The sequence below is a fragment of the Chiloscyllium plagiosum genome, chromosome 37 (genome assembly GCF_004010195.1).
Source record: "Chiloscyllium plagiosum isolate BGI_BamShark_2017 chromosome 37, ASM401019v2, whole genome shotgun sequence".
Classification (NCBI taxonomy): domain Eukaryota; kingdom Metazoa; phylum Chordata; class Chondrichthyes; order Orectolobiformes; family Hemiscylliidae; genus Chiloscyllium; species Chiloscyllium plagiosum.
In genome coordinates this window covers 28,863,861-28,886,140 of record NC_057746.1, presented here as the reverse complement: position 1 = coordinate 28,886,140, position 22,280 = coordinate 28,863,861, and the positions used below count along the sequence as shown (strand labels likewise).

The 22,280-nt window shown below is 44.6% G+C and overlaps 1 protein-coding gene across 1 annotated transcript in view; it reads right to left on the bottom strand.

Annotated features, from left to right (window-relative positions):
* The window catches only part of LOC122541547, a 75,100-nt gene that overhangs the window by 12,905 nt on the left and 39,915 nt on the right, over positions 1 to 22,280 (bottom strand). Inside the window, exons 17-22 of the mRNA XM_043678375.1 lie at positions 19,816 to 19,842; positions 18,074 to 18,094; positions 17,593 to 17,613; positions 15,754 to 15,780; positions 13,856 to 13,882; positions 12,348 to 12,911 (exon numbers count right to left, since the gene is read on the bottom strand). Coding sequence (XP_043534310.1) covers positions 12,348 to 12,911; positions 13,856 to 13,882; positions 15,754 to 15,780; positions 17,593 to 17,613; positions 18,074 to 18,094; positions 19,816 to 19,842 — 687 coding nt within the window. The remainder of the gene's footprint in view (positions 1 to 12,347; positions 12,912 to 13,855; positions 13,883 to 15,753; positions 15,781 to 17,592; positions 17,614 to 18,073; positions 18,095 to 19,815; positions 19,843 to 22,280) is intronic.

The following is a 22,280-nucleotide window of genomic DNA, read 5'->3' as shown; positions in this document are numbered from 1 at the left end:
TCACATCCAGCGTGAGTTTGAACTCATTGTGTTTGATGCCAGAAGCAACAAAGCACTTGTACTGTCCCCTGTCAGAAACTCGGACATCCTTCAGCCTGAGGGAGAGATTCCCCTGTGCCACTTCATTAAGAAACAGTTCAGTCCGGTCTCTGTCGGCCGAGGGCTGGAAAATCAAATCGTCTGCTCCCTCCTTATACATATGGATAGGTGAGCTATAGCCATAGGCCAGCAGACTTCCATATTCTCTGGGCTTTGGTCATGACCAACTCACAGTCCAGGACCACACTGCCTCCGACAACCCCCCATGACGGGGGCTGATGGTCCCGTCACCTCTGAATCCACCGCTGTTTCTGTAGTACCCATTGGAGAGAGAGAGAATCAGACCAATTGGTCATCACTCAGGCTATCATAGCTGTATAGTATCATTGTAACAGAGAAAGAGGGAGATAGAGAGAGAGAGAGGGAGAGAGGATCAGAGAATGATAGGGGGAGAGACAGGGGCAGAAAGTGATGAAAACACAGAGGGAGGGATAAAGAGAGATAAAGCCAGACATGAAGAGATAGTGAGGCAGGGAGGGATAGAAACAGACATAGGGAACAGAGGGACAGATGAAGAGTCATAGAGTTATAGAGATGTACAGCATAGAAACAGACCCTTCAGTCAAACTCATCCATGCCAACCAGAAATCCTAAATTAATCTAGTCCCATTTGCCAGCAATCAGCACATATCCCTCTCAACCTTTCCTCTTCACATACCCATCCAGATACCTTGTAATTGTTGTAATTGTACCAACCTCCATCACTTCCTCTGGCAGCTCATTCCATACATGCACCACCCTCTGGGTGCCCCTTAGGTCCCTTTTAAATCTTTCCCCTCTCACGCTAAACCTATGCCCTCTAGTTCTGGACTCCCGTAACCCAGTCAAATGACCTTGTCTAATTACCGTATCCATGCTCCTCATGATTTTATAAACCTCTATAAGGTCACCCCTCAGGCTCTAATGCTTCAGGGAAAACAGCACTAGCCTATTCAGCCGCTCCTTATAGCTCAAACACTCCAACCCTTGCAACATCCTTGTAAATTTTTTCGAAAGTCTTTCAAGTTTCACAACATCCTTCTGATAGGAATGAGACCAGAATTACACACAATATTCCAAAAGTGGCCTAACCAATGGCCTGTACAGCTGCAACATGACTTCCCAACCCTGTACTCAATGCTGTGACCATTAAGAGCAGCAGAGACTGAGGGGGTGGGGTGGGGGAGGTCAGGAAAAAAAGGATAGAGAAACACAGGGAAGAAAAACAGAGAAAAGCTAAATTATTTTGCAATCTTATATCAGATGTCACATTATCAGAATATTTTAGGATACTTCTCAGTAATAAAAATCTAGGAAATGCAGATGTTGTTAACTAGTTGGAACACAACAGACAATTTATGCATTGCAAGATACCAAATAGCACAATGCGATAAATGGGTGGATTACCTTTTTTTAATGTCTTCATCAGAGGACAGATGAAGCCAGTTACTGATGGCTCACATGTCTCCAAGTATTGGCAACTTCAACTTGCTGCACCTTCTCAGTACTGACCCAAAGACGGGGTGAAATATTCCCTCAGTACTGATCCAAAGATGGTGAAATATTCCCTCAGTACCAACCCTATGACAGTATAGCATTCCTTAACACTGACCTTCCAATCGTCTAATAAATGCTCAAACTGATCCTCTGACATTGCATCGCTCCCTCAGTCCCTTCAGAATCACCCTAGATTACATATTCAAATCTCTGATGCGAGTCCTGATTTTTATTATTTTTGAAATTCACTTACCTACCATGCAAGATCCAAATGAGAATCTGGAGCAGAGGGAACATTCTGAAAATTAGAAATCCAGCATCAGCAGATCCAGGGAATGATATGTCATAGCTGTCTAAAATATTACCAGAGAGTTTACATCAATGACAATGTTAGGAGAGTCAGCATCAGTGCAATCAATGGGCATACTGGACAGTCACTGAGGACAGCCACATTTGACTATATATATCTACATGTGCTGACGTATACACTACATATGCTGACGCACACATGCACATATACTGAAATATACATACATGTGTGAACATAAGCACTAACATACTGAAATACATATGCTGAAATGTACGCACACATGTACGCACACATGTTTAGATGGATTATGAGGAAAATGTTTTTCACTTGGAGGATAATGAGAATCTGGAACTCACTGCCTGGGAAGGGTGGTAGAGGCAGAACGAGCCAGACCTTGGTTCGGTTCCGGGTCTGAGTCCCCTGCCTCTCCCGGGACTGAGTGTGTCACCCAGGAGCTCCCCACCAAGAGGGAGATCGGAGTCAATCACACAGAAATTGACAGGAGCTGAAATCACCCCCAAACTCACCGATTAAAATCCTCCAAACGATTCAGAAAGGATGACAAAATGGAGCAGCGACCAGAGCTTTTCCGTTTATATTTGATAACCCTCCGTTTCCCATTTGCAAGACTTTGAGCGGAAATTTTGAGGGTGTTAACTTCAAAACCTCCGGAGAAACTTGAGCTGAGCTTTCACCAGTTTATCTGCAGCCTCTGTAACATTGTAACATTGAAATGTTTGCTCAACTTCCTGCCTCTTCGGGAATCCCGCTCGGGTTAATTTCCATCGTTCCCTGTTTCAAGGAGAGGAAGGTCACACGCGCTCTCTTCCCCTAATTCCCCCCAATGTTACCTTGTTTATAAATACATTGTCTGTATGTCTTGCACACTCGTGTACCCTCACAGGAAGTTCAGGACACCGAGAGAGATCGATTGGCCCCTCAAGTTGGTGAACACCCACCCAGTCTGAACCCACCTTCCACAACTTTATCTGCAGCCTCAGGAACATCGATTAAAAAATTCGTTATGAGGAGGGTTTCTGCCTCCATTCCCCTGTCCGAGATCCGGATCCTGGTTCTGATCCGGTTTCGCGGCCTCTGGGTCTAAACACTTCGCTAATATCCTTCCATTAATTGACATTCCTGGCCGTTGGTTATTACCCTGTGTGTTACAGAGTCTGTCTAAAATGTTTACCAAGGCCACTTCCGTTATCTCACTTAATCATCTCCTTAGCCTCATGCCGTTCAATCAAAAAAGCCCACCCCATTGCTAAATGCCTTCAGTCCGACAATACTGTTAAATCTCCTCTATACCCCTGACTGGTGTGACCCCATCCTTCCTGTAACGAGTTCAGAAGTTGTGCACAGTACCCTCTGCAGACTTAGGAGAGGTTTGTACTGTAATAATTTCTCAGTTTTTACACTCTGGGCTATGGCAAATAAAGTGTCCCTTTACTGAGAGAAACAGACAGGCAAGAAGGAAGAGGGATACCGACCACACAGAGATATTTGCGTTTTAACTTGGAAAAGCATCATGTGTCAGTGCATTCTTGGTGGGCTGAAGGTCCTGTTCCCATGCTTTCATGTCCTTTTTTCTTTATTTATTGTCTTGTATCTAATTTTTGGACCAGCCCTGTTACCAGCAGAGGTATGTGGACATGCAAGTCAAGCTTCCTTTGTTCAGAAGGAAGATCTGAAACACTAACTCTGCTTTCTCTCTGCGGCTGCTGCCAGGTCTGCAGTGTTTCTCCAGCGATTTATATTTCTGTTCTTCTGCACTTCTTTAGTTTTCAGCATCCTACTCTTTGTGATGTGTTCCCCTGCCTTTCTCACCCTCCCTAAACACCCCACACCTCTCTGAATTGAACCCCCCATTTGCTATTGTTTGTCCCCTTCTGTTGGAGTTCAGAGGCGCTATTTAAATGTGAGCTGATTTTTAAAGGCACATACGGATCTGGGTGCGACGTTAATTTTAGCTCTGTCTGATTTTCATCCTGATGAATTCCTTGCTGGAAAAACCTGAGTTCCACTTCCTAACCAAACAGCACCCTTTTCTCCGGAAAAACGTGAGGTGATGTGATTTTGGGAGTCAATTGCAGGAAGAAAGTATACAGTGAATGGCCAGACACTGAGAGGCATTGAAATACAGGATCTCAGAGCATAAGTTCACAGCTCCCTGATAGTGACAACACAAGTGGATAAGGTGCTAAAGAAGGATACAGATTGCCTGTCTTCATCAGTTTTGACATTCAGTATAAAAGTTGGCAATCATGTCGCAACAGTTAAAACTTTAGACTTAAGGTAGTATACAGTTCTAGTCATACACCCTAAGAACAACGTGGAAGGATTTGGAGAGGGTGCAGAAGAGCTTTACCATGATTTTGCCTGAATTAGAGTCTATTAGCTTGAAGGAGAGCTTGGACAAACATACATTGTTTCCACAAGAACATAAGAGGTCGCGTGGCAATTTGAGAGAAGTGTCAAAAATTTTGTTAGGCATGGATACAGTGCATAGGCTCATAGAGTCATAGAGATGTGCAGCATGGAAACAGACCCTTCGGTCCAACCCGTCCATGCCGACCAGATATCCCAACCCAATCTAGTCCCACCTGCCAACACCCGGCCCATATCCCTCCAAACCCTCACTATTCATATACCCATCCAAATGCCTCTTAAATGTTGCAATTGTACCAGCCTCCACCACATCCTCTAGCAGCTCATTCCATACCTCTACCACTCACTGCGTGAAAAAGTTGCCCCTTAGATCTCTTTTATATCTTTCCCCTCTCACCCTAAACCTATGCCTTCTAGTTCTGGACTCCCTGACCCCAGGGAAAAGACTTTAGTCTATTTATCCTATCCATGCCCCTCTATAAGGTCACCCCTCCGTCTCCGACGCTACAGGGAAAACAGCCCAGCCCTGTTCAGCCTCTCCCTGTAGCTCAGATCCTCCAACCCTGGCAACATCCTTGTAAATATTTTCTGAACCTTTTCAAGTTTCACAACATCTTTCTGATAAGAAGGAGACCAGAATTGCACGCAATATTCCAACAGTGGACTAACCAATGTCCTGTACAGCTGCAAAATGACCTCCCAACTCCTGTACTCAATATTCTGACCAATAAAGGAAAACATACCAAACACCTTCTTCACTATCCTATCTACCTCCAACTCCACTTTCAAGGAGCTATGAACCTGCACTCCAAGGTCTCTTTGTTCAGCAACACTCCCTAGGACCTTACCATTAAGTGTATAAATCCTGCTAAGATTTGCTTTCCCAAAATACAACACCTCGCATTTATCTGAATTAAACTCCACCTGCCACTTCTCAACCCATTGGGCCATCTAGTCCAGATCCTGTTGCAATCTGAGGTAACCCTCTTCGCTGTCCACTACACCTCCAATTTTGGTGTCATCTGTAAACTTACTAACTGTACCTCTTTGCTCACATCCAAATCATTTATGTAAATGACAAAAAGTAGAGGGCCCAGCACTGATCCTTGTGGCATTCCACTGGTCACAGATCTCCATTCTGAAAAGCAACCCTCCACCACCACCACCCTCTATATTCTACCTTTGAGCCAGTTCTATATCCAAATGGTTAACTTTCCCTGTATTCCATGAGATCTAACCTTGCTAATCAGTCTCCCATGGGGAACCTTGTTGAATGCCTTACTGAAGTCCATATAGAACACATCTACTGCTCTGCCCTCATCAATCTTCTTTGTTGCTTCTTCAAAAAACTCAATCAAGTTTGTGAGACATGATTTCCCATGCACAAAGACATGATTTCTATCCCGAATCAGTCCTTGCCTTTCCAAATACATGTGCATCCTGTCCCTCAGGATTCCCTCCAACAACTTGCCCACCACCGAGGTCAGGCTCACCAATCTACAGTTCCCTGGCATTTCTTTACCACCCTTCTTACGCAGTGCCACCACCTTAGCCAACCTCCAGTCTTCCGGCACCTCACCTGTAACTATCGATGATAAAAATATCTCAGCAAGAGGCCCAGCAATCCAATTGCTTCCCACAGAGGTCTCGGGTACACCTTATTAGGTCCTGGGGATTTATCCACTTTTAATCGTTTCAAGACATCCTACACTTCCTCCTCTGTAATCTGGACATTTTGCAAGGTGTCACCATCTATTTCCCTACTGTCTATATCTTCCATATCCTTTTCCATGGTAAATTCTGATGCAAAATATTTATTTAGTTTTTCCCCCGTTTTCTGTGGCTCCACACAAAGTCCACCTTGCGGATCTTTGAGGGGCTCTATTCTCTCCCTAATTACTCTTTTGTCCTTAATATGTTTGTAAAAACCCTTTGGATTCTTCTTAATTCTATTTGCCAAAGCTATCTCATGTCCCCGTTTTGCCCTCCTGATTTCCCTCCTAAGTATACTCCTACTTCCTTTATACTCTTCTAAGGATTCACTCGATCTATCCTGTCTATACCTGACATATGCTTCCTTCTTTTTCTTAACCAAACCCTCACTTTCTTTAGTCATCCAGCATTCCCTATACCTACCAGCCTTCCCTTTCACCCTTACAGGAATATACTTTCTCTGGATTTTTAAAACTAATAGAATTATGGTCGCTGGCCCCAAAATGCCCCCCCACTGGCACCTCAGTCACCTGCCCTGCCTTATTTCCCAAGAATAGGTCAAGTTTTGCACCTTCTCCAGTAGTGCATCCACAAACTGAATCAGAAAATTGTCTTCTACACACTTAAGAAATTCCTCTCCATCTAAACCTTTAACACTATGGCAGTCCCAGTCATTGTTTGGAAAGTTAAAATCCCTTACCATAACTACCCTATTATTCTTACAGATAGCTAAGATCTCCTTACAAGATTGTTTCTCAATTTCCCTCTGACTATTGGGGGGGGGTCTATAATACAATCCCAATAAGGTGATTATCCCTTTCTTATTTCTCAGTTCCACCCAAATAACTTCCCTGGATGTATTTCCGGGAATATCCTCCCTCAGCACAGCTGTAATGCTATCCCTTATCAAAAATTCCACTCCCCATCCTCTCTTGCCTCCCTTTCTTTCCTTTCTGTAGCATTTGTATCCTGGAACATTAAGCTGCCAGTCCTGCCCATCCCTGAGTCATGTTTCTGTAATTGCAATGATATCCCAGTCCCTAACCATACCCTGAATTCATCTGCCTTCCCTGTTAGGCCCTTTGCATTGATATAAATGCAGTTTAATTTATTAGTCCTACCTTGTCCCTGCCTGTGCTGAATGTTTGACTCACTTCTGTTCTCAGCTGTACCCGTCTCAGATCGAGCTCTTTCCTCACTATCTCCCTGGGTCCCACCACCCCCACCTTACTAGTTTAAATTCTCCCAAGCAGTTTTAGCACATTTCCCTGCCAGTATGTTAGTCCCCTTCCAATTTAGGTGCAATCCGTCCTTCTTGTGCAGGTCACTTCTACCCCAAAAGAGATTCCAATGATCCAAAAATGTGATTCCTTCTATCATATACATAGAAGCTCCTCAGCCATGCATTCATCTGCTCTATCCTCCTATTCCTGCCCTCACTGGCTCGTAGCACTGGGAGTAATCCAGATATTACTACCCTTGAGGACCTCCTTTTTAAATTTCTGCCAACTCTCTGTAATCTCCCTTCAGACTCTCAACCTTTTGTCAGAGTCTTTTTCTGTGATGGAAATGTCAGATACTAGGGGGTGCAGATTTAACATGGGAGGGGACAAGATGTGAGGAAAGGTTTTTCCACAGGCAGTAGTAGATGTAGGGAACACGTTGCCAGGGGAGGTGGTATGAGCAGATACAATGGCAACACTTAGGGGCATTCAGACAGACACATGAACAGGCAAAGAATAGTGGGATATGGACCTTGACCAGGTAGATGAGCTTAGTTTAGAACAGCATTACAGCCAGTACAGTCATTGTATGGCCAAAGAGCCTGTCCCTGTGCTGGACTGTCATCTGTTCACTGGATGTTGTGATGACTCAAATTTAGCATTCTTGCATTTGTCCTGAAGGAATGCAAATTGAAGAGCTTCAGAAACACATTTCTCTTTTCAGAGTAATCCTGCAGTGCTGAATACAGCTGATTGTTTTCCATGGTCCATTGATATTGGCAGAAGCAGAGATTGTTCTGAACAAACAGGTTCATGCTTGAGCTGTTGCACAATCATTTAAAAGAGCCTCAACAGTGGTCAGTGAAAATTGACTCTTTCCATGATTCAGGTTTGTCTCTGTTAAATAAAACATGGATATTAAAGCAAATGTATCTTAAGGCAATCCAGTCCAATCTGAGCATGCACAAGTCAGTGAAATTGCTTGCATGATCACTTGTGGTTCCTGTCAATGTATGAAAGATATTGTTTGTTCAGGTGAGATATGAGCCTGAGGATCAAAATTCAGGACAGCAGCATTCAATTCTTGATGGACTGGTTTGGATTTTACAACCAGTATCGTCACTTTAAATAACCCCATATCTTGACAATGAAACTGAGATTCTCAAAATACAATCATTAGTTAAGCTCACATGCTCTGCATGATTAGATCAGGATCACCAAAATAACACTATATTAAAGTGAAGAGGTAAATATAGGAACATAGGAACCAGGATAGGCCATTCAACCCCTTAAGCCTGTTTCACTATTCATTGAGATCTGTGGCTTCACTCCATATACCTAGAAATCACCTATCTCAGATTTAAAATTAACAACTTATCCGGCATCCACTGATACTTGTGAAGAGAGTTCCAAACCTCTGTGTGTAGACCTTTATGTGTAGAAGTGCTTCCTAATATCTCTTCTGATTGATCCAGCCCTAATTCTCACACTATGCCCATTAGATTTAGAATCCCCAACCAATGCAAATAGTTGATCTGTACCCACCCTGTCATTTCCTATTCATATCCTGAGAGGAAACGGTCTGAATTGGGTGCGGGTGGAGATGGAAGATTAAGACTGTATTCTGTATCTGCAACTGTCCATCTCTCTTTGTTTCTCCCTCTCAGTTCGGGAACAATTCGAGCCTGGAGAGATTAAATTGTATGTACATTCCCTCTAAAAATGGGGCTTCCGTTGTTTTCCACTTCTTTGTGAACAATGAGACAGAAGGTTCAAAGGACTTAACAGCAGGAGTAGGTCACTTGGTCTATCAAGCTGTCTGATATTCGCTGAGATCTCACCTCCACTTTCCTGGCTATACGCCTTAACCTTCCACTCCTTTGCCTAAGAAAAATATATCAAACTCAACTCTGAATAATTTTAAGACCCAGTCCCCTGTTCTTTCTTGGGAAGACAATTCCTCACTTCGGTGATAAAAAAAAAAACAATTCTTCTCTATCTTTAAAGATAAATTTCTCATTCTTAAAGTATGTCATATAGTTTTAGACTACCTTCCACAACCTGCAAGAGGAATCAACCTTTAGATTTCTACCTCATCCAGTCCCTCAAGGTCCTATAGCATCCCTCATTTCACCAAGACAGTCCTGCCCTACCATTCAAATCTCTTTGTTCTCTCATTTTGCTTCCAAGATCCCGGTGTTTCCCATTTCTCAACTACTCTGCCATTTTATCATTGTCAGTAGGCAATGGAATACCACCAACTGCACATACCCATCCAAACCACTCACCATTCTGATATGGTACTAGATCACTGTTCCTTCCTTGTTATTGTGGGCGATGTAGTGGAATTGCCTCCCTAATAGTATTGAGTGCACCACAAAAAAGGATTTCAGCATCACACCACATCTCAATCCAGCCAACTCAGCTAACCAACTTTCTGATCAGGCATGGCATTGATTATACCGTTTGGAAGTATTCCTGAGGGTTTTACCACTTAATCTCGGACCCCTAACTGCCTCTGCTCTCTCTCAGCCTCTCTCAACATTGGTTACCCTCAATAACCATTGTCAAGGTAAGCACCAGTCCCCAGCCAACCAGAAATTGAACAGAATCTTCCATTTCTGATTGGATGTTCCAATTGCTTATGCAAATTGGCAAAAATGGCAGGGTAGTTGAGAAATGAGATCTTGGATTCAGGGAATGAAAGTGTTGATAGAAAAGTCTTTACATGCCCCTAATGGTTTCTTTCTCATTGTGTTTGGCAGTCTGTACAATCCCAATTCCAGGAGAGTCTGGATTAATCCTGGAGGATCAGTGTCCTGGCTTTTCCCCCTGTGTTTCAGTGTGGATGCAGTAGAATAGAGAAGACTTCCCAACTCCGAAAATTCATTTCTGTTTTATTAAAAATATGGAGCTTAGTCCTTCAAAGATTAGAATAAGCAAATAACATCTTTTATGTAGTAAAACATTGAAGGCACTTCACAGGATTGGAATTGTACAAAACACATCAAGCACAATGGATCAATGATATCAGATGGTCATTAGCTCAGTCAATGGGACTTTAAGAGGTGTCTTGATTTTTGAAAATTTGGCAGAGGGTTATAGGTGGTTGAGAGATGATCCCCAATGATGAAGTGATTAAGAACAATGTCACCTCTCCAGAGGCCAGAATAAGAGAAACAAAGACTTTTTTTGGGGGGGGTGTCAGAATTCTGCGACTGGGGCAGAATACACTGATGGGAAGGATTGGTGACACATAGATAGATTTAAAAACAATAATGAGAATTTTAAAACCTGGGAGTCAATGCAAGTCAGCGAGCACTGGGGCCAGAGGAGAACGGGATTCGCTGCAAAATAGAGGACCCTCTGCAGTTTTGTGGACAACCTCAGGATTATGGAGAATAGAATGTGGGGGAACCTGCCAGGAACACACTGGAATAGTCAAGCCCAGAGGTGACCAGGGTGAGGATGAAGGTTTCAACAGTGGATGAGCTGAGATGGGTATGGAATCTGGGGCTGTCATGCCAGTGACTGACTATTGTATATCCATATCCATGGCAATATTCTGAGAGGAAGCCAATATTATGTCATATTTGACTTCAAGATTCCTGGCTCTTTAGTGAAAATGGAGTGATGTGGAAGTAGGCAGTCATTTTGAGGGTGCTTGGAAGCTCATCTTTACATCAAATTACGAGCGGGCTGGAATTATTTGAGACTTTCGTCATTAAGGTGACACATGGATCTTATAACTCAGGAACTGCATTTGGAGTGGAAGTGAAAACAATGGGTTCACTCATCCTAAAACTTAACTGGAGAAATGTTCTTGCTCACTCAGGATTGACAATCCTACTAACTGCCTGATCATTTAGCATCAGAACAGGGGTCGAGAGAGCTGGGCAGTGAGGGAGAGCAGGGGATTGTCAATGTTCAGGGGAGAGTTTGTTGGATAAGGACACTAAGGGCTAGTCGCTGGCCAAGAGGGAATGGTGAGCAGTCTTAGCAGACAAGAGCAGGGACCCAATACTGTTACACTTTATGTGGTTCAGCCAGATCGGATGGCAAATGGTTAAACCACTTGTCTAACTCATCTGAATGCTCTAGGATAATAAGGCAGGGGTGAGGAGCAGATAGGGCTAATGGCCATGTTGACAGAGAGAGAACAGTGTGTTTATTAGAGACTGGGGCATTGAAAGCTGACGTGAATTGAATGAAAGGTCTCATATGTTCAGAACCATGGACCTTTGGAGCAGGTAGAAATTGTCTTTTGGATTGAAATTGCCAGAGGAGCTAAAATTCAACACAAAATGTGCAAGATGGCCTCTTACTGTGCTTAAAACAATTCATCTTTCTAAGTTTAGTCATAGCTCACTATGAGCTTTAAACATTTAGTTCAACATTCAACACTAACTGCAATGACAACTAAATTTGCTTTACAGAATGAGCAGATGTATTAATATTAGATAAAGGAGCATTTATTGCTCAAGCAGAGACAGGGATATAAACCTGTGCCCCAAGAGCATTAATCTGGTTACTAGTCATTACCAATAAATCATCATCTCCATTTATATCTGTACCATCTCAGCAATTCTCGTGTTTCCCCAGCTTCCCCTTAATCAGGTTACTATTCATTTCAACTGCTTCATTTGGAATTATTAGGAACTACTTTTGATTCATGGCACTGATTTTTGGTCTAGTCATCACCTTTCAAGTTAATACCTTCAAGATGGGAATGGGCCTGACTGGGGTGAGTGTGACCCATTTTCATGTGGGGGAAGGGCTCAGCGTGTACAAACTTCTTGTGTCAGCCACACAGGTGGATTCACTTCGCTGAGCATGACAAATCTTGTAAACCATTTAAAAATTATAATGGCAATATCCATGTCACTTATTGTCATTTTGTCCCCTTTGCAACAGTAAATTAGTTTCACTCCTTCTCGATCTTTATTGTCCAAGGCCCCTTGCGTAAGGAGAAAGTGAGGTCTGCAGATGCTGGAGATCAGAGCCGAAAATGTGTTGCTGGAAAAGCACAGCAGGTCAGGCAGCATCCAGGGAACAGGAGAATCGACGTTTCGGGCATAAGCCCTTCTTCAGGAAATGCGTAAGGCCTGCTTAACACTGGACAATGAGGAATTAAAGGGGCAGATTGTCCTTGAGTAAGGCCTGCTTGACACTGGACAATGAGGAATTAAAGGGGCAGATTGTCATCTCCTCCCTGGATCCCCAGGGACTGAAGAATGGATAGATCTTCTCCGTGAATTGCGCCATGAAGCTATGGATTAGCACCATGCAGTCGGCATCATAGAAACGAACTGTCCCCTCTTCACGGTTCAGGTAGATGCCGATTTTCTGAGCCATAGTCTTGTACTCTAGGGTTTCAGGGCTTGTTGTATTGGCCTCATAGGTATCACCCCGCTTCCCGATGGACCAGTACCCGTTCTCCGGGCTCAGCGTGATCCACTCTTCCCTGGGGATGGACTCTTTGGCGACTCCCAGATCCCAGTCTGGCTTGTTGCCCACCAGCACCTCCCAGTATTGACTCCCGCTCTCGTACCCTTCTTCCGCGATCACAAAGAGCCGGGAGATGAACCTCTTTGGGTTTTCTGGAAATTCTTGCCAACTGTCACTGAATGTCACAGTCAGCCGGTTCTCGGAGATTATCAGGTAGGGGTTGGCGGTCTCTGGGTCGTAGGTCACAGGTACTGCCAACACAAAAGGAGGTCACAGGTCAGAAGGTTTTTGATGGCAACTTGTCCAGAAATCACTGATGCGAGTGGGAAACTGGGAAGGGGTTTAAAGAACCACAGCGCAGGAGAAGGCCATCCAGTTCATTGTGAGTGTGACAGCTTTTTTATAAAGTTACCTGATCAGTCCTCTGCCTTTTCCCTATGGTCTCAAGGGAGGTTGGAATGGATTGAGCTTTGATCAAGCCCTGTATGCCACACTGTGCTGGGCACTAATACACAAGGAGGACATGGTAACCTTGGAGCAGATGAAACCATAAAACCGAGGCGCGCAGGATTAAATCGATCGGATTTTATGTACCTTAGACGTAGAAAATGAAGGAATGTTCCAACTGACATGTTTAATATAATTATAGGTTTCGATTGGAGGGAGAGAAAGTGAAACACTTCCCTCTTTTTGTGTGTAGGGTGGTATATACAGAGAGACAGAATCTCAAACTCCAAACAAGGCTGTTCAGGTGTCTATCAGGAAGCAATTTCTCACACAAAGGGGAGTAGAGATCTGGAAGTCTTCCACGGAACATGTCATTGAGGGAGCCACAATTGAAGCAACATTTTTTTAAAATATCAAGAATGGCCTTCTTCAGTTCATGTGCGGAGATTGAGGCGATAGGGACAAATGGTATACAAACTGGATCAGTACCTGAGCAGACTGTGCCAGGTTTTAGTGGGTCAAGCAATGAATGATTGACTGGGGAATGCTCCTGCTGTTTACATGATGCTGTGCGATCTTAAACACCCAACTGCAGCAACTCTCAAAGGATGGCCTTCGCAGCTAAACACCCGCAGCACAGGCAGAGTTCTGGTTATCTTATACCTGAAAGGAGGGGATCAGAACTCCCAACAAGATTCCCAAGAAATGAGGGAGGAATGCGACAAAGTGACGGGAAAACCTTCCTCACCTGCAGCAGTGATGACCCTCTCGGCAGCTGAAAACACAGAGAATCAAAGTCAAAGGGTCATCAGGCAATTTCAACAACCCCCACCAATTCAGCTCGACTTGTTATTGCAGCAAATAACCACTAACACTCGCCACACAGCTTAATGTGTTCAACAAACATCAGGATCTCTTGAGGTCCACAAGGAGTATAAAGGAAGCGGAAAAGAACTTAAACAAAAAGTTAAGGGGGCTAGAAGGGGCCATGATGTATGCTTGGCAAGTACAAACCAGGAGAATGCCAAGGCATTTTATAGTAGCAAGAGGTTAGCTTGGGAAAGGGTAGGTCTGCTCAAGGACAAAGGAGAGAATTTGTATGGAGCCAGAGGAAATGGGTGATGTCCTTAATGTGTACTTTCCATTAATATTCACCAAGGAGATGGACATTAAGATGAGAGTGGGGGAGTGCATTGCTATTCTGGGGTTTGACAAGGGGGGGGTGAGCATGGGGGGAGAGGGGGGGCACGGGGAGGCAAGTGAGGAGATTGCTGGGCCTTGACAGAAATCATTGTATCCTCTTTAGAAACAAGCAAGGCCCCAAAGACTGGCCAATAGCTACCTCTCTGCCCCCACCCCTTCTCCGGCCTATCACCCTCACCTCCTTCCACCTATCGTATTCCCAGCGCCCCTCCCCCAAGTTCCCTCCCCCCTACCCTTTATCTCAGCCCGCTTGGTACACCAGCCTCACTTCCTGAAGAAGGGCTTATGCCCGAAACGTCGATTCTCCTGCGCTCCTCGGATGCTGCCTGGCCTGCTGTGTTTTTTCAGCACCACATTTTTCAACTTCATCAGTTGGGTATTGAGTACAAAAGCTGGCAAGTCATGTTGCAGCTGTACAAGGCTTTAGGTCGGCCACATTTGCAGTACTGTGTACATTCTGGTCACTACACTATAGGGAAGATGTGGAGGCTTTAGAGAGAATGCAAAAGCAGTTTATCAGGATGTTGCCTGGATTGGATTGCATTAACTATATGGAGACGTTGGGCAAACTCGGATAGTTTTCGAGAGAGCTTCAGAGGATGATGGGTAACCTAATAAATGTATATAAAATTATGGTGAATATGGATAGTCCCAGGGTGGAAATGTCAAATACTAGGAGGCATAGATTTAAGGTGAGAGGGGAAATGTTTAAAGGACATTTGTAAGGCAATTGTTTTTTAAAAATGGTAGGTGGTAGGTACCTGGATTGCCCTGTCAGAGGATGTGCTAAAGGCAGAGATGATGGCAAAGTTTGAGAGGCATTTAGACAGATACACACACACACACACGGAGGCATGTGGGATGAGTTTAGAATGCCATCATGGTGGGCAAGGACATGGTGGGCCGAAGGGCCTGTTCCAGTGCTGTACCATTCTATGTTCCATCATGCAGGGCGCAATGTTCTGGAAACATTGAAACAGTTATTACCTTTCTACTAAAATGGAGGAAGGATTTTAGTGTTCCCACAGCAGAGATGTTGCTGATGGGAAACAGTTGAGTCCTTCTCAAGGGATGGGCTTTGTTGGATCAATGGGTTTTTCTGATTAGTAACTTTAGCTGTCAGGGTGAGGACTGAGGAGTCCCCTTCCTGGTGCAGGTATGAGGCTGAGTAACACACCAAAGGCACACAGCCAGACTGATAACTCCCAGCTCTACCCTACACCTTCAACCAACACCATCACCAAACTGTTACACTGTAAAAGGATGCCATTCAGTCCACTGACACTAGCCTCTATCATATGTTCAATAATATGGGATAACGCTCTACATAGCCCCTCTGTGAAAGTGGAGGGATTTGGTTCAGGATGGAGCACACTGTGGGGGTCAGAGATAGAGAAACACTGAGGATTTAATCAGTGCTACACCAGCTCAGTTCGACCTTACCTGTTTGACACAGAACCTTCTCTCGACCTGTAATGAAGCAAAGATATTTTTATCAATAAAGCATTAGCTCAACATGATATCCAATCACAATAAGATCATCAGTCAGCAAAGCCAATTACACCTACTCCCATCTCCAAACACTGTCTGACCACACCCAGCCTCAGCCCGTCCATTGCTGAAACTCTCATCCATTCCTATGTTACCTCAAGATCAGGTGATCCTGATAACACTCCACCACAATCCCTCGGTAAACAGAAGGAGACAGAGAGCAACAGAGTAAGAGTGACAGAAAGAGAGCAAGTGTATGAGGGAACAGACACAGAGGGAGAGAGGCAGACAGAGGGAGGAAGGGTGAGAGGGAGAGGGCGAGGGAGATTGAGAGAGATAGTGAGGGAAAAGAGAGAGTGCGACACTCAGTGACGGATAGAGGGAGGCAGTGGGAGAGAAGCAGAATGAGGACTATACACATCAGGTCATACAAATATATGCCTCAGGAAAGGAGCAGGATACTCAGTCCCATGGGTCTGTTCTGTGCATTCAATGGCTAATGGATTCATCCACATTTCCTCCGACCCTTTCTAATCACCTATTACCTCCTTCTCAGCAAGAATCCAGCAACCTCTGCCTTCATGGGATTCAAAGTCTGAAGTCACATGACAACAAATTATAGTGTGCCACGTTTATTTGAAATGCTGCTCCTTCATCAGGTGAAGTCCTGGTGAAGGAGCAGCATTCTGAAAGCTTGTGATTTCAAATAAAGCCTGTTGGACTATAGCCTGGTGTCATGTGACTATGGGTTTTGTCCACCTCAGTCCATCACTAGCACCTCCACATCATGACAATCATAGTATTCAATTACTCTGCTTCCACAACTGTCTGAGGAAGAGATCATGATCCTTTGTGAGACTGACACATGACGAGAGGCTGAATCACTTAGGATTATATTCACTGGAGTTCAGAACAGGACTAGACCATGTTATTGCTGGAAGGATGTTACTGATGGAGATCGAAAGATGTGGGCTAAACTATTTAAAATTGAGATGAGGAGAAATTGCTTCACCCAGAGAGTGATGAGCCAGTGGAATTTGCAAACACAGACAGCGCAACTGAGGCCAAAACTTTGCATGATTTCAAGAAGGAGTTGAAGATAGCACTTGGGGCTAAGGGGATATTGTGAAAAAGTGGGAACAGGCTACTGAGCTGGATGTTCAACCATTATCAACATAAAGAATGTTTAAAATCACACGACACCAGGTTATAGTCCAACAGGTATACTTGGAAGCACTAGCTTTCAGAGTGTTCCTCCTTCATCAGGACAACCACCTGATGAAGGAAGAATACTCTGAAAGCTAGTGCCTCCAAATAAACCTGTTAGACTATAATCTGGTGTTGCGTGATTTTTAACTTTGTCCACCCCAGCCCAACATCTGCTCCTCCAAATCATAACAAAGAATGGCAGAGCAGGCTCGAAGGGCCGATTGGCCTACTCCTACTTCCTTTGTTTGTAAAGAAATGCTGCAGGTCCACTGATAGATACAGGCCATTCAACCTATCAGGTCTATCTCAATGATTTCCTCCAGCATTGGGGACATCTTTTCCATGTATACTGTATTGAACCTCCTTTCCAAATCTTAACAACTTTGATTTAGAAGGCTCCTTGGTTAATGGGTTTATCTTCTCAGCTTTCATTTTCCAATTCCAAGAAAGACAGAGAGAGAGAACATCAACATATATTTAACTTGCAGCTTAAGTTGGAGAAATGTACTCCGGTTCAGCCACAGAGACAGTGAGAATGAAACAGCGAAACATCTCTCTCATATTAGACTGAGAGTACCTTACCTAAATTAGCACGGGCATTGCCTGTGAGAAAACATAAAAAAGCAACTTAATTAGTGATGGGAGAGAAATAATCTTCATGCTTGAGCTTACAAATTGACAGAAAACTGGATCAAGAGAGGTTCTTATTGTCCAGGGAGAGACAGAGAGATCTTTCATTGAGGCTGACTTTGGATCTAGATCGGATCTTGGCCTAGATCTGACCTTGAATTGCCATCAGATCTCTGTCTAGACTTGGCCTGGGGCTTAACTCAGATCTCTGCCAGGACTAACACAGTATCTGGCTCAGAGCTGTGCCAGTACTACTGCAGCATTCTGTGGCCCACACATTTACCGTCCACTAAAAGACAGGTCGTTCCCGGGTTTGGGATCGGAATGTAGTAATCCCAATTAAAAAGACAGAAACCAACAGAAAATATCCACTCAGTGAGGTGGATACAAGTCACCTCAGTGGTCAAGAAAAATCCTGAATTAGAAAACTCACCAACATCATTGTGAAGTTGCTCTGAAAAAGAAAAGAGAAAAGACATGTCAAGAATGTGCAGTTACCATCAGTTCAGAGGGTTTTTGCAGTGCATTTTACAGAACATACTGTTGCTACTGAGCACCAGGGGTGGAGGGAGTTAAGGACGTGATGCCAGTCAAATGGGCTGCTGTTTCCTGGAGGGTGTCAAGCTTCTTGTCGGAGCTGCATTCATCCAGGCAAGTGGGGAGTATGCTACCAATCTGACTTGTACCTTGTTAGTGGAATAAAATTAAAACTTGTAACAGTTCTCTTACACTTATAAATGGCAGAGATCATTATCTCTTTGATTTGAACCCTAGAAAGATGGTACCTGTCACTCAACTACAGACCTGGATCAGCGTCCCACTTATCTAAGACACCTCTGTAGGAGTACCTCAGGATGGTGTCCTAGGCCCGACCATCTTTACCTGCTTCATCAATGACCTTCTTTCCATCCGAATGTCAGAAGTGAGGATGGTGGCCAGTGATTGAATGATGTTTGGTACCATTCACGACTCCTCAGATACTGAGCACAGATCATGTTCAATTTCAATGGGATCTGGACAATATCCAGGATTGGACTGACAAGTTGGAAGTAAGAGTCACACCATGCATATAACAGACAATGACCATCACCAATAAGAGATAATACAACCAATGCCTCTTGAAAATTCAATGGTTTACCATCACTGAATCTCCCACTATTAACGTCCTTGGGATACCATTGAATAGAAACTCAACTGGATTCACCAAATAAACCCAGTGGGTACAAGAGAAGTTTCAGAGCCCAGGAGTTCCATAGTGGGATACTCATCTCCTGACTCCACAAAGTCTGCCCACCATCTAGGAGAAACAAGTCAGGGGTGTAATGGATCCTCCCCACCTGCCTGGATGAGTGCAGCTCGAACAATACTCAAGAAGCTCACACCATTTAGGACAAAGCAGCCCGTTTGATCAACGCTATAAATCGACAAGCACCCAGTCCCTCTACTACTGACACTCAGTAGCAGCCCTGCATATTATCCACAATATGCACTGCAGAAATTCACCAAAGATCCTCAGATAGCACCTTCCAAACTCACAACCTTTTCCATCTAGAAGGACAAGGGCAGCAGATACATTACAGCATCATCACCTTCAAGCGCCCATCCAAATTACTCACTATCCTGACTTGGAAATATATCATTGTTCCTTCAATGTCGCTGGGACAAAATTATGGAATTCCATCCCCAAGGACATTGTGGGTCTACCTGCAGCACATGAGCTGCAGCAGTTCAAGAAGCCAGCTCACCACCACCTTCTCAAGGGCAAATAGGAATGGAGGCAATAAACATGCAGGCAACAGCAGCAATTCCCACGTTCTACGAGTGCATCAAACAAAACTGGCTACAGCTCTGGGACACAGTGTCCCACTGGCTGCAGGGGCCTCCCTGGGACACACTGTCCCATTGGCTGCAGGGGCCTCCCTGGGACACACTGTCCCACTGGCTGCAGGGGCCTCCCTGGGACACACTGTCCCACTGGCTGCAGAGGCAAAGAGCTTTTCAACAGTAAACTTCATTCATTTTCAAGCATAATACTGTGGAACCCTCTGTATGATACACGTCTTGGACTGAGTGCTCTGTGACCCTCTGGACTCACCAATTGTCAAAGGATGAATATTTGTGAGATCGAGGGAACACTTTCAACAGAAGATGGGAAATGGCTGAACTGATTCTTACCTGTTCGTTTTGATAAATCTTCGAAGTCTGCAATGAAAAGATTAAAAATGAATGGGCATCTGTGCTCAACAACAACAAAAACTCTGTACTTAGAGAGAGTCTTTAATGTAGGAACACATCCCGAAGTGCTTCACAAGAGTGTGTTATTGAACAAAATTAGACAGTGAGCCAAATAAGGAAATACTAGGGCAGCTTTTCAAAAGCATGTACGGAGTGGTAGGACTTTGGTCGTCTTTTCAGAATGCTGGAGTGTCAGAGTGGGTCTTTCAAAGCTCAAGGCCCAGGCATCAATGATGGAGTGATTAAAATCCAGATTCCAAGGTTGTGCGAGACTGGGATCCAATGGTTGTAGGCGAGCACAGAAGCTGAACACGAGTTAACTATTGGCAATTGACCATTAACCATCAATGAGGTTTGGCAGTCCAGCTCAGGATCAAGGATGGTGAATTAGAATACAAAGATTTTGGATGTTCAATGAGATTAGGATCTCTCATGCTGCAATGGTGGTGCCCCTACCTCTGATTCAGAAGCCTTGCATTCGAGTCCCAACTGCACCAGAGGTGTGCCACAACACATCAGGACAGGTTGATGAATAGAATCTGGAAACTCAGAGTACGATCCTGGCCTCAGAGTCAGAAATCAGAGATCAAATCCTACTCCAGGACTGATGATCACAGAAGGGACATTCATAAGATGAGTGATTATTAACCTGTAAATCCTTCTAACATCCTTACGACAGGCGCTGAGATTGGGAGAGTCGCTTGGTTGGTCACATTACATGCAGAGAGATCCCCTTCAACCTACAGCCTCTCACAACCAGTTCCCAGGAAAAACTGAGTTCTAGGAATAGACTTGGGCAGCCTTGCACACTGAGGAGCATACTAGGGGGATAGAAATCATAGCTCAGCTACACAAAGCCCTGGTCAGACCTCCATATAACACTATGTTTAATTCTGGGCACCACATCTTAGAAACATGTGTTGGTCCTGGAGGCAGTGCAGAGTTGATTTACCAGAATGATACCAGGAATCCAAGTGTCAAACTGCGAGGAGAGATGACACAATTGAGGGTTGTTACTCCCTGGAAATACGATGGGTAATGGGTATTAGATCAAAGTTTTCAAGATATTAAAGGGAACAGTGAGTAGTCGGTTCTGTTAGTTAGAGAGACTTGGGCTAGGGAACAGGGGGTAGAAACTAGGACCTGATTTCTCCGGAATAAAATTTAGAAATGCGTCTAAGCACAAAGCTGGAGGGAGCTTGGAATTCTCTTCCACAACCAGCAACCAGTACTGAGTCATCTGTTCATTTTGATTGATAGATTTTTGCTGTCCGAAGGGACACGGATCAAAGGTAAATGGAGGTAGGGCACAGATCAGCCGCTGACTGGTGGGACAAGGCCTTCTGTTGCTAACTTTCTAAATCATTTTGAAGATGTGGACACCCGGACTTCTCTCTCAGTGAATTGTTGTGGAGATGGTGATGAAATGTCTTCATCAGTGACTTCCAGGCTCCATCAGAGAGCTTCGCTAGTGGCACATGTCACAGGTGGGCCCAGATTTAAGAGAAGACCAGACTCCAGGCTGGGTATAGGTTCCCCTTCACTGAACATTTGAACAAGGAGCAAATTCAGCCCTTCAAGACTGTCCCACCATTCATTAAGTATCACCATTAGTAGCTGTATTCACTGAGCTGTCTACATCTTTTTCACAAAAAACCTCACCAATACTTCTCTACGATGAATTATTTTACCTGTCACTGACGTAATATGATCGGATTTCACGGAATCCACGTTCCCAACATGCCCCTGCGTGGGACTAAACTCACAATCTCCTCGATTGTCAAACCCAGAATCTCAGTTGAAACTTTATTGCTGGAACAGCACAGCAGGTCAGGCAGCATCCAGGGAACAGGAGATTCGACGTTTCGGGCACAGGCCCTTCTTCAGGAATGAGCAGAGAGTGTTCAGCAGGAGAAGATAAAAGGTAGGGAGGAGGGACTTGGAGGAGGGGCGTTGGAAATGTGATAGGTGGAAAGAGATCAAGGTGAGGGTGATAGGTCGGAGTAGGATGGAGGCGGAGAGGTCAACAAGAAGACTGCAGGTCAGGAAGGCGGCGCCGGGCTGGGGGGACCCGGCGGAGACAAGGTGGGGGGAGGGGGGATGAAGAAACTGGTGAAGTCCAAGTTCATCCCCTGCGGTTGGAGGGCTCCCAGTCGGAAGATAAGACGCTCCTCCTCCGACCGTCGCGTTGTTGTGGTTTGGCGGTGGATGAGTCCAATGACCTACATATCCTCGGTGGAGTGGGAGGGGGAGTTGAAATGCTGTGCTACAGGGTGATTGGGTTGGCCCAGAGGTGCTCTCTGAATCGCTCCGCAAGTAGGCGGCCTGTCTCCCCAATATAGAGGAGGCCACACCGGCTGCAGCGGATGCAGTAGATAACCTTGTCTCAGTCAAATCCCTCGAAC